Source organism: Mirounga angustirostris, unplaced genomic scaffold (genome assembly GCF_029215605.1).
Source record: "Mirounga angustirostris isolate CCGP_5_RB_7025 unplaced genomic scaffold, mMirAng1.0.hap1 SCAF_12, whole genome shotgun sequence".
NCBI classification, from domain to species: domain Eukaryota; kingdom Metazoa; phylum Chordata; class Mammalia; order Carnivora; family Phocidae; genus Mirounga; species Mirounga angustirostris.
In genome coordinates, this window is record NW_026991720.1 from 43570212 (window position 1) to 43588977 (window position 18766).

Consider the following 18766-nt stretch of genomic DNA (forward strand, 5'->3'; position numbering starts at 1 on the left):
TAACTGCAGAGATCCATCTAGCCACACCAAAGCAGAACTGCCCACCCAAAAAATGTTATTTCTTTTAAACCTCATGCATATTAGACACACAAAGGACTATACCCATCATCAAGGCCAATTATTTATTGAGCCAGGCACACAATAAATATATGTGCCAGGCACTATATGAAGCATGTTGGATCATTTAACATTCAGAACACAGCTGTCAATTATTTTTTGCTTTAACTCATAGGACAAAATTAATTTGGAAAGATAATACCTAACTTATTTGCGTATGATGCCCTCTGATATTTCCACTTTCTGTTCTTTCCTTTTTTATTTCATAGTTTACAATGTTGCTGTTGATTTCACAATTCCCTCAGTTGATTTCACAGTCCTCTAATGACTCTTGACCCAAAATTTGAACAACGTGAACGTAGCATTTACCAGTCCAAATAAATATTTCTAGAATGAATGAAATGTCATAAAGGCAGATTTGGCACATTAACAGCTGCAGAATATGTGTAGCATCACATAGTGTGGAACCATATGGTAGCTAGAGAAATGTTTAAAATTCAAATATGATAATGACTTCTTCCAACTTTATTTTCTTCATTACCTTCCTACCACACTTACTTTGAGATCCAGGTCCTTCACAAGGTCTACAAGATCCTGGACAATCTTGTCCGGTCTGCCTCTCCAGCCTCATTTCGTGGCTCTTCTCCTTTCTCCCCAGGCTCCAGCCCCACAGTGACCTTCTCTCTCATTTCTTCTGTACATGAAGCCCCTTTTCCACAGGCTGCTCTGCCTCTTGAGATACTTTCCTTTGCTCCACCAGCTCCTACTCATCCTTTAAGCCTCTGCTTGTATTTCCCTTCCCCCTGGGAAGGCTTCCTGGACCACCACTAGAATAAGTACCCCCATATATCTTCATAGAACTGATCATAACTGAAGTTCTAATATATGGGTAATAGTCAGTTCAACATTTTTCTTATATAAGCTCCACAAAGGTAGAGACTGGTTTCTCCCCTGCACTCAAAACATATTCACATAGCAGGTCTAATTCAGTGTTTGATGAATGAATAAATGAATGTTTTTGAAATTTTTTTTAAATCTTTCCTTCACCTTTATAACCTTACATCTTCTGGCTCTCCCAAGAGTTCAGACAACTCCATGGTGCATACCAGAGATAAATCTGAGTGGCTTACACCAACCAAATGACTGGCGTTGTTCCTTCTCTCCTGGGGTGGCTTTTCTGCTGGCCAAGCTTGGGTGCCTGATGCCTATGACCATTAGTGGGTGGGTTCTTGCTCAGGAGACTACATGGGCCCTGAAACTATCAGGATCCAGGAACGCTCACCTCAAACATGGACTAGACGTGCTCAAATATGTGGAATTGCACCAGGAGTGGAGACTTGCACACAAGCTGGGACCAAGGACTTCACCATTCATAAACTGAGCTATTGAGTATCCTCACCTCTCATGTGTGAGAACTGTAAGAGGTTGTTCTAAAGTGTAAGAAGGAAACCTTATGTTTCTAAATAATGAATTATACTACCATTATATTCCTTTAGTATCAGGACATCCAGGTTGATTTTTTTTTTTTAAGATTTTATTTATTTATTTGACAGAGGGAGAGACAGCAAGAGAGGGAACACAAGCAGGAGGAGTGGGAGAGGGAGAAGCAGGCTTCCCGCTAAGCAGAGAGCCCGATGTGGGGCTCGATCCCAGGACCCTGCTGAAGGCAGACGCTTAACGACTGAGCCACCCAGGCACCCCCCAGGTTGATTTTAAACACTAACTTTGAGGGGCACATGGGTGGCTCAGTTGATTAGGCATCCAACTTGATTTTGGCTCGGGTCATGATCCCAGGGTCCTGGGATGGAGCTCTGCATTAGTGGGGAGTCTGCTTCTGCCTCTCCCCCTCCCTCTGGTCTTACACCCACCCCCACCCCCCTGCTCATGTTGTCTCTCTTGCTTTCAAATAAATAAATAAATAATCTTAAAAAAAAAACTAACTTTGCAATCAAACATTGTTTCTGACAGAGTTCTTTAGTCACAGATAACAGAATCCATTCTAGCTGGTTAAACAAAAACTAGTTTCAAGGAAATCAGGTAGTTCATCAAACCTCTGGGAGACCCAGAAAACCAGACTTGAACACCTCACAGCCAGGGTATTTATGGGGCACTTACTGGTTCAGGTAACTTGCATCAACTGCTAGATTGGTTTATGCACCAGTTCTCCCTCCAGGGGGAGAACCTGATTTCCAAGCTCTGGGACATACCAGTGTAATAACTGTGTTTCTGTTCATAGACCTTGTGCATTCCTTCATTTGGATTTTCTCTAATAAATATGAAGGAGCTCCTCATTTTAAGTATTAACCATATTGAATGCCACATTTGAGGGGAATAGTTACTTTTACTTCGTTTGTGCTTTCTTCCATTATGTTAAAGCTGAAACAGTGATCATAACTTCACATATCAGATACAGTTACAAAATGCAACCTAGTTAAGCACTTTAACACTTCGCGGCGGCCTGGCTCCACGACTTCTACTTCTGCATCCTCGGGCATGTTATTGAACTCTCTCCGCCTCCTTCTTATGTATAAAATAAGGGTAATACATACGGGTAATAACAGCACTTAGTAAGTTTTTAAAGATTAAATCAATTTTTCTTGCGGGCTTAGCTCAATAACGAGCACATGAAAAGCGCTCAGTGTCTATGGCTTTCAGTCTAGCACCCAAACCTTGTCTAGATACACTGCAGGCTGACTACGTTTTAACGACGTTCTGGAAAAAGAGAATTTCTCTGGGGTGTCTTGCTTTCTTCAAAGCTGGGTGAATCCCAGCCCCAAGGAGCAGCAGCCCGCGTCTAGCCAGGGGGGCCACAAAGCCGCCGCGCACGGGTCCCCAGGCCTCCCAGGGGAGGGGCGCGCGCGGGGGGCGGGGCTCCCCGGCTGCCCCGCAGGCCTCCCCCACCCCCAGCCCGCCGCGCTCGCGGCCGCCGCCAGGGGGCGCGCTCCGACCCCGGCCGGCCTGGCGGCGGGGCCACGGCGCTCTGAGCGCGGACTTGGGGCCACGACGCGGGAGGCGGCGGGGAGGCCTGGCGGGAGGCGGGGACCGGGAGGCCTCGGCGGGGACAGCGGGCCGGGCCCGGGCGGGCGGCGGGAGGGGGCGCTGCGGGGCCGGCCGGCCGCGGCGCGGAGGAAGTGCCGTCTTCCCAACGCCTCAGCCGCCTCAGGCACGCCGCGGGGGCCGCCTCAGCCGCGCGGGCCGCGATGTCTTCCCGGCCGCGGCGCGACGACGCGGGGGCCGGGGGCGTGCGGCGGCCGCGGGAGCCGGCCGAGCAGGAGCTGCAGCGGCGCCGGGAGCAGAAGCGGCGGCGGCACGACGCGCAGCAGCTGCAGCAGCTCAAGCACCTGGAGTCCTTGTGAGTCCGCGCCGCTCGCGCTCCTCCGCCAGGCGCGGGGTCCGGGTGGGCCGGCGCCGCGGGGGCGCGGGAGGCTGGGTCCCCGGGGACCCGTGCGGCCCCGGCACCCGGACTTCCAGTCGCGCCTCCCCGGGGAGGGAAGGGCCGTTGCCCCGGCGCGCCGAGCGGCCTGGGCCGGCAGGGAAGCTCGGGCTTTATTCCCCCCGCCCGAGGTCGGCGTGCGGCCGGGGCTCTGCTTGGCGCTGAGGACCGTGCGGCACTGAGTAGGCGCTCGGTGGGGATTTGGGGACTGACACGCGGCAGGGGCAGTGAGCGCCGCCGTCCTGCCCTTTCAGGGTTGGCGGTTGACAGGGCCCCCCGGGAGCCGGATAAAACCCCCATTCTCTTCATCCGCTGCTAGGAAGGGAAGAGAACACGCCCTCCCCTACCCTTAGTGCGCTGGGGAGGGGAGGGCTGGAGAATGGGGTGAGGGACTTGTCCCTAGAGATCCCAAAGGTGGAAGAGAGTGGAGACTTGTTCTCTTTACTCCTGAGGGTTGGTGGTGGTGGTGGTGGTGGTTGTACCAGCATGAACGGTGGGGGCTACGAAGAGGCCAATTCCAGCTCAACAAAAAGAATTAGGACCAGAGTCTCCTGTGGTTGCTGGTCAGCATGGCCTGACTTAAAGGGGCCCCGTGTGCCCCCAGCTCCAGCGGGTTCGGGGAGAGCCCAGAACCCGCGGGAGGAGGGCAGGTTGTAAAGGAGGTTGCAACATCAGTGGGAGGTGGATTCATGACCTTCCAGTTCTTTTCTGTGATTCTGTCTTTCTGTAATTAGCTTTAGAAGGCAAACTTGTAAGTTTGGTGCTCACGGAGTTCTTCCGTACATACTTCGTTTCTATTTCAGGCACTTGCATTACCTAAGCTAAGATGATGATGTAAGGAAACGTCCTGGAAGGATTCAGATTCTTTATAATTAACCTGGGAGCTTTGACACAAAATGCATTGCACTGTTGGAGGCTGGCCTGCTCTTTTCAGTGTGACCCTTGAGCTGAATTTCAACTCAGTAAGGCAGTCGTTTCAGGATACAGGTGCTGCATTGCTAGCACCCAGAGTCCTGGCCCCTTTGAGCCCTCTGTGGCCCTGTCCTGTGCAATGCAGATGTTCAAATATCTTTCTCTAGATAAGCCTGAGCTTCGCAGAGCCCAGTCTGACCCTCAGTATCTTTAACTGTGGGATACCAGGTAGTGGTTAACACTATACATTTATTTGTAGCTCACAAAGCACTCATAGACATCAGAGAGATTATAACCTCTTTTTGCAGATGAGGAAATGCAGGTTCAGCAGTTAAGTAACCTGATCAAGGATACATTGACCTGTAAACTAGCAAAACTAAAGAGGAACCCAGGTCTGATTCCCAAACCAGTTGGATTTTTCCACTTCAGGGATTTAAACTTTCTGGGCTGCTGACATATTTGGTTTGGCTAATTCAGGGACTTGTTTGCTTTTAAATCAGAATTTTTATTTTTAGAGTAATACTTTAAACATCAAATAGTACCAAGAGACTAATTTCAAAAAATAGTGGTTCACATCCCTGTTCTATAGTCACCCACACACTCCCTGCAACCCTCCCTCCAACCAAGTTTACAATAAGGAAACCGTTTTTTCTTCTGGGATTTAACTACTTATTCCCAATTATATGCTTATGCTGCTTTTTTAGATTGAACAATAGACATTACCTATATGTATGTCACATACATGAGGGTTTAGTTCTCTTTCCCTACCCTTCTTGCATCCATCCTTCCAATATAGCTCCATGATAATTTTTGTTAAATCAATAGTTGGTATTAGCATTATTATAACTATTCAGTATTGTTCACTTTTGAGCCAAAGGGTGTTCTGTGATTGTTTTGCTTTCTAGCACAATTGTTGTTTTTCATCTAGTTAATAAGCACCTCAATTTTTTTCATTTGCTTGAATTTACTATTACCTGCTACTAATTTTATCTGAAAGACTCTAAAGGCTGAGAGTACTTTTTCTACTTGTTCCTACATATCAGACAGTCTTATCAATTTGTTTGTTTTTAAAACCAAAAATCTTCCTTCTGTTCTCCTCCAGTACATTCTGGTTACTTTCTAGACCTGGTGTACAACTGCCTTCGTCACTCTCCTGTCCTGGATCCCATTTCTGGACCCTGTGTCTTCTCTTTCTCTCTTTATCTCATTTTGTTTAAGTATATTATGTAACTTCCTATAAAAAGTGCATTGGGGTGGGGTCCCTGGGTGGCTCAGTTGGTTAAGTGTCTGCCTTCGGCTCAGGTCATGATCCTGGAGTCCTGGGATCAAGTCCCATACTGGGCTCCTTGCTTGGCTGGGAGCCTGCTTTCCCCTCTACTTGCTGCTCCCCCTGAAATCAAGAGTCAGTTGCTTAACCAACTGAGCCACCCAGCTGCCCCTTGCAATTTCATGATGTGAACTTTTTCTCACCAGATTTCATATTTTTTTTAATTTTCTCAATACTTCGTGGGTATTTAATATTCATATATGATCTGTGTTTTAATTTCCTTCCCTCCATTTTGTTTTTTCGTACTCTTAGACTTCTGTGATCCTCTTTTCATTCTACTTTCTAAAAGATTTATCTTCCAATCTTCCCACCATTGCACTTTTAAGTTTTAATTTTTAACTTTGAAGAGCTTCTTGGCCTGAGAATTCTTTTTCTCATAATATCCTATTGTTTCCTCAATAACAAATCTGTCATCTTTGAGGATACTCATTTTTTTTTTCATTTGCTTTCTTCTTTGTTGTCTATTTCTTCTTTGACTTTTCTTGAGATTTCTTTCACTTAGAGGTTTTTTCCTAATATGCAGGGATCCTTGGATCTTCCCCATTAAGAGGGAGGCATTATAAAGCTATTTTGAAGGGAGCAGTTGGGAGACAGAGAATGCAAAGTTGCTGGTTTATTGACTGGTAAGTCTCACTGTAGGGATATCAGACTGCAATGAAAAGGAAGGCAAATAACTAAGTTGTCCAGCCAGCCATGTAAAATGGGAAGCCCCATAGTGGGTTTTCACAGATTGAATTCAAATTCTTTTACCCCCTGGTTGCCCTCATTAGGTCCCCTCACACTCCTCTGGTCAGTTTCTTACACTTGACCTTACCTTTTCTTACCTTTTGACCATACCTGCCAGGACCCCAGAGGCATCTGAATCTTTCACCCTGTGCTCTAACCAAGCTCCAACCCTATTCAAGTGTCCCTTGTCTGCTGGACATAACAGAATGGAGATTCTGTATATATGTGGCATTTTCATCTCTGCCTTCCACCCCATAGGAGCAAGCTGTGGGAACAACTGGAATTGACTATGCTTACACGAAGGACTCTTCCAAAAGAAATCCTATGCCAGCACTCAGAAATACAAGAGTATTTTTAAGCACTTGGGAAAATAAAGATTTCTTTCCCCATGCCCATTTGGGAAGATAAGTTTTTCCTCTATTATCTAAATTTAGTCTTCATACTGCTCAGAGAAACTTATTACAATGTGAATGATATAATAGCAAGGCTTCACAGATGGTACAAAGTAATGGGCCTCCACCAACTTTTTTTTTTTTTTTTTTAATTCTAAGGATTAACTACAAAAAGTGCACACTTCTCAACTGTCACAGCGCAGAAACCAACTACACAATAAACACACTCCCATTCTAGGTCTGGTTGGGTTTTGTTTGTTTGTTTAAGTAATCTCTACACCCAGCGTGGGTCTTGAACTCACAACCCTGAGATCAAGAGTCACATGCTCTACCTCTTGAGCCAGCCAGGCACCGCTCAGATATGTTATATTTAATAGTTAAATAATTTTAATAGTTAACTATTACTTTAGACTTTGAGAAATATCTTTTTTAACATGTTACATAAACTAAAGAATTGTCAAGCCCTCGGAAAAAACACCAACCATGTTCCTTTAAATTTGGAGAAACAGTTGTAAAATGGACTTTTTAGGAAAGTCCATTGCTATTTTTTTTTTAAGATTTTATTTATTTATTTGACAGAGAGGTAGCGAGAGCAGGAACACAAGCAGTGGGAGTGGCAGAGGGAGAAGCAGGCTTCCTGCTGAGCAGGGAGCCCGATGTGGGGCTCAATACCAGGACCCTGGGATCATGACCTGAGCCAAGGCAGACGCTTAACGACTGAGCCACCCAGGTGCCCCAGTCCATTGCTATTAATAACAGATTTCAAAATGTGTAGTCAGGGGGCACCTGGCTGGCTCAGTCGGTTAAGCAGCTGCCGTCGGCTCAGGTCATGATCCCGGGGTCCTGGGATCGAGCCCCACGTCCGCTCCCTGCTCAGCGGAGAGCCTGCTTCTCCCTCTCCCTCTGCCTGCCACTCTGCCTACTTGTGCTCTCTATCTCTGTCAAATAAATAAATAAAATCTTAAAAAAAAAAAAAAATGTGTGGTCAGTTCTCATCACACTCCTTTTCCACTTAGGCAAAAGTTTTTACATATTTTTCAGGAAGTGGATTTTAGTTTGGCCATATATTATTTGTACTCCTCCTGTGGCAAAAGAAAGTATTGTTGGATTATTGGGTATTTATGAAGATGTTACCTCCTCCCTTCCAAGCTCCCTTAAGTCCCAATCCATAAAGGATAGCATTAATGTTTCTAATGAATGGCTGCTGGTGGACTGTATCACCTTCATAATATAGGCAAATTTCCATTATTCTTGCTAAGAGAGGCCTAGGCATTTGGCATGCCACGGCTTTCTACCTGAAAATAGTGGAAGTATTTGCTCTGGAAATATCATATCTAAAAAGTTAATTCTGTTTATACCCAAAACAACTTCAGGGACTAAGTCCTCCTCTGTCCCTTTAGAAAAACTCTGGATTAATGATGGCGAGGATGAGAGTGGAGAAGCCTCCATCACCATCCTTATTTGGAAGCATCCAGAGATGAAGCTAAAGGGAAGTTTTCTTTTCTGTAACGATTCATGGCATTTCTCATCCTTCCTCTGCTAGAAAGGAAAAAACACTCCTGTTTTTCTTTTCTACACTCATACTACACTCAGAGCACTACTCTAACTGTGTGGGACTTTTCCAACACCACCAAGAAATTCTCCTATTCTCAGAGGACACCAAGTACATGTCTAACAGATCTAATTCTGACATTGTCCACCTGGAGTCAGCATCAGAATCCACAGGTTAAGGGCTCAGTCTCACAGGACTGCCCCTCTCCACATGCTTTAGATGCGTCCCAAGGCCAGGTTGCTACCAACCTATTGTCTGTACAGCAGAGGTTTCCCTAGCACCACCCTCCTCTGGTTTGGTTAATTTGCTAGAGCAGCTCATAGAACTCAGGAAACCATTTTATTTACTTGATTATTGATTTATTATAAAAGGTTATAGCTCAGGAACAGCCAGATGGAACAGATACATAGAGTTAAGATGTGTGGGAAAGGGCATGGAGCTTCCATGTCCTCTCCAGATACACCACACCTCCATGTGTTCAACCTTGAAGGTCTCTGAAATCCATTTTTGGGTTTTTGTTTTTTGTGGGTTTTTTTTAAGATTTTACTTACTTGACAGATCGAGAGAGAGAGAGAGAGAGCACAAGCAGGGGGAGCAGAGGAGGGAGAAGCGTGCTCCCCACTGAGCAAGGAGCCTGATGTGGGACTCGATCCCAGGAGCTTGGGATCATGACCGGAGCCAAAGGAAGTCACTTAACCGAATGAGCCACCCAGGCGCCCCAGTTTTTTGTTGGTTTTTTTTTTAAGATTTTATTTATTTGAGAGAAAGAGAGTGAGAGAGAGAGAGAGCAGGAGCAGGGAGGAGGAGAAGCAGGCTCCCTGCTGAGCAGGGAGCCCTACCTAGGGCTGGATCCCAGGACCTTGGGATCATGACCCCAGGCGAAGGCAGACGCTTAACCTACTGAGCCACCCAGGCACCCTGGGGTATGTTGTTGTTGTTTTATAGAGGCTTCATTACATAGGCATGATTGATTAATCAGTGGCCATTGGTGATTAATTCAATCTCCCTGGAGGTACGGCTGAAAGTTCCAACCCTCTAATCACAGAAGTGGTTCCCCTGGCAACCAGTCCTCATCTTTAGGAGCTTTGCAAAAGTGATTTCATTAACATAAACAGTTTGGTTGAAAGGGGCTTGTTATGAATAACAAAATTTCACCTTCATAGCTCTGGACTTACTTCAGGAACTGTGACAAAACTAAATATTATAAGAAAAGATGCTCCTATGGCCTTTGTATAGGAAATTACAAGGTTTTAAGACCTGAGTGTCAGAACAGTGAAGACCAAATACATATTTCTTACTATAAGTTGCAATATCACATCCACTAAAGTTGTTTTCTTTCACATCTTAAGAGAAGGGCCAAAGGAAAGGCATTCCACTTTTCCCTTGGTCAATTTTCTCTAACCCTGTAACCTCCAATACTTAATCTGTTCTGAAGGGTCTTTAAAGCATAAGAAGAGTCAGGATAAAGAAAACATTAAATCATTAAGTGTTTCTATACTTTGCAGCCGTTCTGAAGTATTAAAATGAGTCCTTCCCTGGACGTTTACAAGGTTAAGGCACAGATCTGAGCTAATGTATTTCTCCTTATAGAAGAGGAGGACAAATCCCTTTAAGAGTTTGAGACACTCTTAAGTACACAGACACCCAGCCTCAGAATTTGCTTCCTGTCTCTCAGGCTTTTGGGTCTCTCTCAGTTCAGTCCCTGGCTAGAAATAAGGAGGGCCTGGCCAGTCTGGTGCCTGGGTGCTGCTGAGCACAGACAGGAGACGTTTTCTGCTTTAACAAAGTGATTCCTGGTCTGCAAACCAGATGATGGAGGTTTATCCTTGCTAAAATTCGTGATTAAAAACCCTGTAGCTCTGTTTCCCATTAACTTGGTGAATGTCAGGGCGTGGCTCAGATGTTGACTCCTAGCTTACATTCCCCTCACAGACTCCTTAGAATTATCTGCCACCACATGAATGTTCCCAGCATCAACAACCAAATGTGTATGCATTTAATATCTGCACACACTCAATCCAATCCCTGCCTCAGAGAGGGCATGAGGTCATTGTCCTTGTTACTACCTCCCTCTAGCCTCATAGTATTTTGCTTTAGGTTGAGGAGGGCATTGTCAAAACAGAGGGAAGTATGGTATATAAATTTTATTGCAATAAATAAGTGGGTAATTGAGCAATGTGGGGGGGAAATTTTAGAGAAAACTGGATTTAGAACAGTATTTGTACCCAAATCAAATTGTACTCAAGCTCTGAATTTAAAGTGTTCCTGGAGTCTTCTGTTTTCTAGTGACAAACATAGTGCTAGAATAATTACTGGATTCAGCTAGACATGTACTAACAGTCATGTACAAGTGAGCACTTGGGCTCTGGCTGTGCGCCCTTGCACAATTTATTTAACCCATGACTAGTTATTAATACAAGAAATGCATTGCTGACTTAGAACAGTGGTTGCAGCTCAATGAAAGAACTCTAGATGTCACGAGATCTGGGTAATTGTCCCAATTCAGCCTCTTAATTGGTATAGCTTCCAGTTATTGGAATCAGTGAGGAAAAATGTTGGAACTGATGTTGGAGAAAAAAGATGTCAGAGTCCCTGGCGTGCCCTACCTTATTCTGAGATAGTAACATGATAATTTAATATCTATAATAAAGGCATATTTTATGAGCCGCACAAGAGAATGGGGATAGACTTGGCTGAATGCTGATGTACCATGTACATGGAGGGGAAAAGGCAGTGATTCCCGCAGCCAGATATGGAAAAGGAGTCTCTGAGTCCCATGGCCTAGAAAGGCAGTAAGCCCAGCTGGGGATGGTGTCTGTGGGAAGTCCACTGCCGGGTCTCTGCCCACCTCCACTTAGGAGCAGCCAGCAAATCCCAGTAAAGGTGAAGATCTATCAAAAGATGTGAAGACTGGCTTGGGATAGCCAGGCACTTTTGCTGGTCCACATCTTGGCCTTTGTGATGCTAGTGCTCCAGTCCTGAGCGGCCTCATGAAGCTGCTGAGAGCAATGACTTGCTTTCAACAGAAGGAGCAGAAGCCAGCATTGTGAAGTGCCTTTTCCAGAGATGGAAGAGATGTTTGCTGTGACATATTAACCAATGAGGAAATTGAGGCTCGGAAGGGTTAAATAACTTGTCCAAAGTACACAGCAGTGAGAATGAATCAGAAGTCAAACCAAATTTTTTATACCTGTGTTAAAGAACAAAAATTCAGCCTAGTAGATTTGAAGATCTGATTGGCTTTATTAATTGATTCATGAATCCAGCAGCATCCCATCTAGCAAGTAGAGAGATGCTCTAAAGAGTTGCACAAAATGGAAGATTTCTATAAGGAGGGTGGTGAATGAAGTTATTAGCAAAAGAAAAGAAGGATTGTTCCAGGCCAGGTCACTTTCCCTTAGGAAGAGTAGGGAGTCTTATCATGTAGATTACCTCATCTTTTGAGGGAGGATTAAGGGGCCCATATAACAGATTAGTTTTCTATGCCCTTAGTTCTCTCTTCTGACACTTAGCACTATACCTGGCATAATTGTTGTCTGGATACTTGTGTAACGAGTAAGTTCTCAAGGTGAACCTTCAGTATTTCCTGAGAATTAAGTTTAGTTTCCCTTATTGTACCTGTTCTTTCTTTTTTTAGGAGAAAAATATCCAGTTGGATAAGAATAAGCAGAATCCCTGCTGAGTACAGAGCCCCACATGGGACTCAATCCCAGGACCCTGAGATCATGACCTGAGTCAAAATCAAGAGTCAGACACTTAACCCACTGAACCCCCCACTGCCCCTCTGGCTTTCTCTTCTTCAACAATAAAATCCTTGTGCTTAGACACAAAGTTAATTATTACCTCAGTGAATTTCAGCTCTAGATCTCCACAGGATGTGGTGTAGCATCAGTTTATTTATATGGGATCTCTGACGGCTGGGCATATTTTATTAACTGCTTTAGACATAATGTAGTTTTGAGGTTTTACTAAAAATATCCTTTTTATTTTGGTCTGCAGTACTCACTAAAATGTGTTACGTTCCTGTTAACATGATGGATGATGTTTTTTCTTTTCCTTTCTAGTTATGAAAAACCTCCTCCTGGGCTTATCAAGGTCAGTGTGAAGTTTGTGCCTTTGGTCATTCTCTTAGACATATTTGACTCAGTGCTCAGACTCAGTTACTTGTTATAAAAACCTGTTGCATAAGGTTTTGGACGCCCTTTTATGGTAACCCTGCTTCTCCCTGCAGATGCCAGTCAGTTCATACACTTTGGGCTTTCTGTGTCCAGCCTGTGCCTTTGTAGAAATGTAATCAGCCGTGTGTCTGTTCCCTAAGAAACGGTGGCAGCCCCACATGTTCATCAGCGATCAGTCCCCTTCTCCCGCCCTCTCTCTCTTGCTGTGGCTGCATCTTTTCACAGCTGTGCCCTTTCTCTGACTTGGTGCTGGTTTCCCGAGTATCATCAGCTCAGAGAACAGTAGTCTCTGAGGAGACTGGAAGGTCCTCTGTCCAGCCCCTGGTGCAGGACACCCCCCTCACCACCCCTGCCCCTCAACCCCCCACCCCCGCTCTGCGGCGGCACCTGGCCCTAGAGTCCAGTATCTCTGGGAGGGAGACTTAAAGGGCTCAGTGGAGGCCAGGACAGCTTTCTGCTTGCTCACATTCAATGAAAAGAAAAGATTACAAACCTTTCATTCCTGGGAACTGAAAACAATCAGACGGTAAAAAAAATAATAATAATACCTTAAATATGTAATGAAGTTATTTGGTGGTGAAAGCACACTTCATAAATACAGCAGGTGCAAGATTGTAAAACATGACAGTGGTCTCCGAGGGATAGTAATCTTTTTTAATTTAACATGTTATTTTTATTATTTCAGGAAATCTTGTTTAATTCTGTACTTTGCTTCATTCCACAAGGCTTTTAAGGTAGCAGGAAAGTTTGTGATCTGAATCTCATTTTTGTGATCTAGAATCGGGATTTGGAACTCACAAATCATTCCTGAGTAATATTTCCCTAAGAGTAGCTATGACATTTTCATGATACAGTTCTTCTGGTACATTTATTTCTGGCTTTTCTGTCAGGTATAATTTGTCTGTCTTTCTAGTACTTGAGAGGGTAACTTAGGAGGACATGGCGTGTCCAGCCCATGAGAAGGGCAGGCAGGGCTGTGTCCTGAAGCAGGTGGGAGAGAATGCCCCTGCTTTTTTTTGCCACGTTGTGGACATGTTGTTTCCTTTTTTAGGAAGATGAGACTAAGCCAGAAGACTGTATACCAGATGTACCAGGCAACGAACATGCCAGGGAATTTCTGGCTCACGCACCAACGAAAGGACTCTGGATGCCACTGGGGAAAGAAGTCAAAGTTATGCAGTGTGAGCACGGGAGAGTCGCAAGTAACGCTCCTCCATACACGCAAGTTATATACCACGATTTACAAAGCGCGTTTACTTCCTTTTTTTTTAATTTGTTCTCACCGCAGCCCTGTTAAGTCAAGGCACAATCTCTGTTTCATAGTTAAGGAAGCTGACCCGCATATGTTAGTGAGTGGTCGGAGGTAAGAGGCAGAGAGGAGCTTTGACTCCAGGGCTTCTGACTCCAAAGGCAGGAGTCATCCACAGAGACCATAGCTGCCTTTGGAGTTCACTCTTCGGTAATATTTCAGTAACAAAAAGGATATTCCGTTGTAGAAATGCCATGAGGGACAAGGAATGCATTGGAGGGCAGGTCCCTTTGGGTCCTGCATCATTCACCCCCCATCAGTGGTGGTAAGGTTTCATCCATGTAACCTGGGAGGAGCTGTGGGTCCAGCTGCATGCACGCCCCCACCCCACCCCGGCCACAACACCTTCATCCAGCTTAATTGGTACTTGGTATTTGAAGAAAGGGTACTGCTGCCTTTTAAAGACATTTGTACAAAGATTTTTCATGCAGGTAATTAAAATAGCAGTTCCTAGTCCCTTTCCCCCATTCGCCTCACCCTAAAGGTAACCATGTAAACCTCTCAAGAAGATTATTTTGGGGGCATCTGGCTGGCTCAGTCGGAGGAGCATGCAACTCTTGATCTGGGGGTCATGAGGTGGAGCCCGACATGGGATGTAGAGATTACTTAAATAAAATTAAAAAAAAAATTTTTTTGAAGTTTATCTCCATGTATCTAAATAACAGGGTTATATTCCTGCCTTTGATTTTTCAGGTTTCTTCATTGTCTGTTGACTTTTTACTGTAGAAGAGTTTCAGCTCTTTTTTTGTGCCTCAACCACACCTCATACATACTCTAACTCCCATTTTCTCAATACATTATATCATAATTTAGTTAAATAAATCTTTTGTGTATATTTAATTATGATTATTTTCAGAATTGAATCATATACTAAACCAATTGCATTTCCTTTCATACATCCTGCATAATGTTTTGTTTGCCCTGCAATTAATAGTTGTCTTTTTGTTGTTCTTGTTTTTGCTTTTTTCTGTGTACTGATTTCTAATTCAGCTCCTTCAGATGCTTAGGTATTCTATTCATTTTTTTTCCTCCTAAAGACAGTTGTTCCCCCTGCTATCACCCAGGGACCTTCCTTCACTATTCACTCTTTGGTTTCCCTTAATATCCCTCTTGTGTTTGATCTCCTATTTGCCATATCTTGCATCTTTTTTGTTACATTCTCTTGCTGTGGTAGAGCACATTCTCCAGTAGCTGAGAAGTGGGTTTATGGGAGATAACATTTTCAAGACTGTATTCTTCTGGAAACATCTGTATTTTATATTTTTAGTTTGCTATTTAGTTAGAATTTTGTTAAAAACAAACTTCCTTCAGAATTTTGAAGGCACTGCTCCATTGCCTTTTCATCTGTAGAACTGCTGTTGACAAGTCCAAAGCAATTAAAATTGTGGATGCTTTGATGTAACCTGCTTTGTTGTTGCTGTCTTTTTTTATTCTTCCTTCCTAGAACCTTATGAGATCATCTTATTCCCAGTGTTCTGAAATTTCACAAATTGTTTCATTGATTATTTCCTCCTCTCAGTGTTTGCAATTCTGTTATTCAGATGAAGGACTTCTTAGATTGATTTTCTAATTTCTGAGCTTTTCTCTCCTGTTCTTGTTTTCTGCTCTCTAATATAGTTCATCAACATAGCTTCCAATCCTTCGATTAAGTTTTTTATTTCAATTCCAAAAGCTTTTTTCATGATTTTTTAATTCTTTAATTGTTACAAAATGTTCTCTAAGAATGCTAATTTTTTCTTCTCCCTAATGTTTTTTTATTGCTTCCAAATTGTTTTCTATTTATTTTTTCACCTTTTTCATTTGTGAAGAGGCTTTCAGGTCACTTAAAGAACAGAAATATATTGTCTCACAGTTCTGGAGGCTATCAGTCTGAAATGAGGGTGTGAGCAGGGTTGGCTTCTTCTGAGGACTGTGAGGGAAGAATCTGTCCCAGGCCTCTCCAAAGATCCTTTCTCGCAATGAGGTCACATCCTGAGGTACAAAGGGTTAGGAGCAACACTGGGACGAGACAGGGTAGAGGGGGCAACACTGTTCAAGCCATAACACACTATTTTAAAAAAATCACACTTTGATTTTTGCACAGGATTACTTAGTAACTACTTGGCTTATTTCGAAAACCCAAGATTAAAGGATGCTTGAGGAAGCGATTGATTTCTGTTTTCTAGTGTCTTACATGGTTCATCCACTAATTGCATTTGCTTTGGAAATTGAAATCTAATGAAGAATATCTTTAGTATGATCTACTGATACTTTATCTTGATTAAATAAAACTACATCATCTTACAGAAATATATCCCTTTTCTTTGTTTTTAGGTTGGCGTTGTAAACGGTATGGTCACCGAACAGGCGACAAAGAATGCCCTTTCTTTATCAAAGGCAACCAAAAGTTAGAACAGTTCAGAGTAGTAAGTAAAACCCAGAGTTTCAATTTACATTTGCCAGAGGTGGTGAATGTCAGTGACTCAGGCACTGACCAGTGAAATGGAGGTTAACATGAAATACATTCCCAGGGCCTTTTGGCCAAAGTATCTGGTATTAACTCTGTTAAACTGAATTTGTGTGACAGATTAGCTCATTAGTAGAAAATTAACTTTTATTAAAGTGTTATTTGCTTATGCCTTGGAACACTGATTTCTTTTTCTGAAAGACATTGTTATATATTCAACCACTTTTTACTTATATTTTAAAAAATCTTGTTTCATAACTAAAATCCGCGTTCTAGTTCCCAGTCTTTATGTAAAGATTAAATATCTATTATAAACTAGATATGTATGTATAAATGATATATCCTCTTTGCTTAACCAGTAAGATAGATGTCATTTCCCCACTTTATTTTCACAGTCACCTCCCAGGGTTGTTAACTCACCATTCAGTCACTGTTTCAGTCAGCTTAACTATGCTGTTATCAGAGAGATTGGCACTATCACCATATATCAAACTGGGGTCCACAAACATTTGCCAGGACTTTAAGACATTTTTAAAAATTTGGAGAGAATTGGGGTGTCTGGGTGGCTCAGTCATTAAGCGTCTGCCTTCGGCTCAGGTCATGATCCCAGGGTCCTGGGATGGAGTCCCACATCGGGCTCCCTGCTCCGCGGGAAGCCTGCTTCTCCCTCTCCCACTCCCCCTGCTTGTGTTCCCTCTCTCGCTGTCTCTCTCTCTCTCTGTCAAAATAAATAAAATCTTTAAAAAAAAAAGTGGAGAAAATATTCTGGATAAATCAATGCTACCTGGAATGGCAATTTTACAGTATCTAATCTACAGATAAATTGGTGATAACTCTCAAAAAAATGAACAAATTCATGTATTTTTAATTCAGAAACCTAAATTCTAAGAATAGATCCCAAGGCTATAACAAAAATCAATATATACAAATTTTTATGAATATATAAGGAATTATTCAGAATTACATCTGTGACTGAAAATTAGACTAAAGAAAATAGGAAACAACTTCAATGGCCAGCATACCAGCATAAGGACTGTGACACAGAAGTCATATAGCTTTTAAGAATTATGTTTGGGAGGGCGCCTGGGTGGCTCAGTCGTTGAGCGTCTGCCTTTGGCTCGGGTCGTGATCCCAGGGTCCTGATATCAAGCCCCGCGTCTGGCTCCCTGCTCGGCGGGAAGCCTGCTTCTCCCTCTCCCACTCCCCCTGCTTGTGTTCCTGCTCTCGCTGTCTCTCTCTCTCTCAAATAAATAAAATCTTAAAAAAAAAAAAAAAAAAGAATTATGTTTGGGAAAATGTTCATGAATACATAAGTGAAAAAAGAACAGAATTATATATATAATGATTATAATATTTTGTAAATTATGAATAATGAGTGGAAGAACCACATTAAGATGTTAGCAGTAGATATCTCCGGCGGGTAAGACTATAGATATTTTTAACTTTTTTATCTTTAATATGTAAAATTTTTACTAAAAATATGTAACATTTTTAAAGGTAATTCACATACCATAAAATCCAGTCTATGTGTAGCCATATTCTTAGTAAGTACTTTCAAATTATACGAATATTTCGAGAATACATTTGCTTTATTTTAACAAAATTGACATGTTACAGTAAGGCTTTTCACAGTTGATTTTTTAAGTCCAATACTGCCTCTCTCCAGAGCGAATATGCATTATGTAGCTTGATGAAGACACTTCCATGCTTCTTTCTGGGCACATACATACACCTATACATGAGTCATTCTTACATACCATTTTCCAGCTTGTTTTAATCTGTCTTGATCATCTGTCCACACAGAGCACAGAGAATTACCTCAATATTTCTAACCTTGAGTAATATTTAATAATGATTCTGCCATGTTTGATATCCTTAAAAAGGCTATTCAAATTGCATAATTGGAAAATCTTTTTTTTTTGTAAATTCTGTGAGTTTGAAGTGATGGTGACCCTTAGCAAGGATTAGAACATGTTAAATATAAAATTACACCAAACAGGAAAAAAAAACTGGTTTCAGTAAAATATGGATTTAATTTTTAACTGATAGTCCATGGTGCCTAACTCAGCCTTAACCTTTCTCATTCTCAAGGCACATGAAGATCCCATGTATGACATCATACGAGAGAATAAAAGACATGAAAAGGATGTAAGGTGAGATGGTCCTGGTGATAACAATCCTACCCTTTTAAAGTCTGAAATTATATAAAGTTGGAAACACCCATTCCAGTATTAGATGAGTGGTCTGGTAACTATGGTACTTCAATTGTGAGCTATTTGGAAGGCAGGACTCATCACAGGAAAGGCCAGTCTCATTACACTTGGGTTAGCAGTGGGCTTGGTCCTGCCTGCTCACACCCTGATGGATGATTGCTTGGTTTATCTTTAAGGATCTGAGCTATTATTAAAATTCTTAGGCATGAATAAAGATAGGA

At 42.8% G+C, this 18766-nt stretch overlaps 1 protein-coding gene across 5 annotated transcripts in view; it reads left to right on the forward strand.

The window, feature by feature from the left end:
* RP9 (RP9 pre-mRNA splicing factor) overlaps window positions 1-18766 on the forward strand; it is a 37243-nt gene that overhangs the window by 1167 nt on the left and 17310 nt on the right. The window contains exons 1-5 of one of the 5 annotated variants that reach the window (XR_010406443.1): window positions 3151-3409; window positions 12464-12494; window positions 13629-13779; window positions 16200-16291; window positions 18424-18485. Coding sequence is in view for 4 of the 5 variants with exons in the window: in XM_064575091.1 (XP_064431161.1) it covers window positions 3258-3409; window positions 12464-12494; window positions 13629-13779; window positions 16200-16291; window positions 18424-18485 (488 nt within the window). In the remaining variant the exon portion in view is untranslated. Of the gene's footprint in view, window positions 1-3150; window positions 3410-6252; window positions 6353-12463; window positions 12495-13628; window positions 13799-16199; window positions 16292-18423; window positions 18486-18766 lie in introns of those variants that run through there. The other 4 variants (XM_064575091.1, XM_064575088.1, XM_064575089.1 and 1 more) reach the window with 4 other exon arrangements.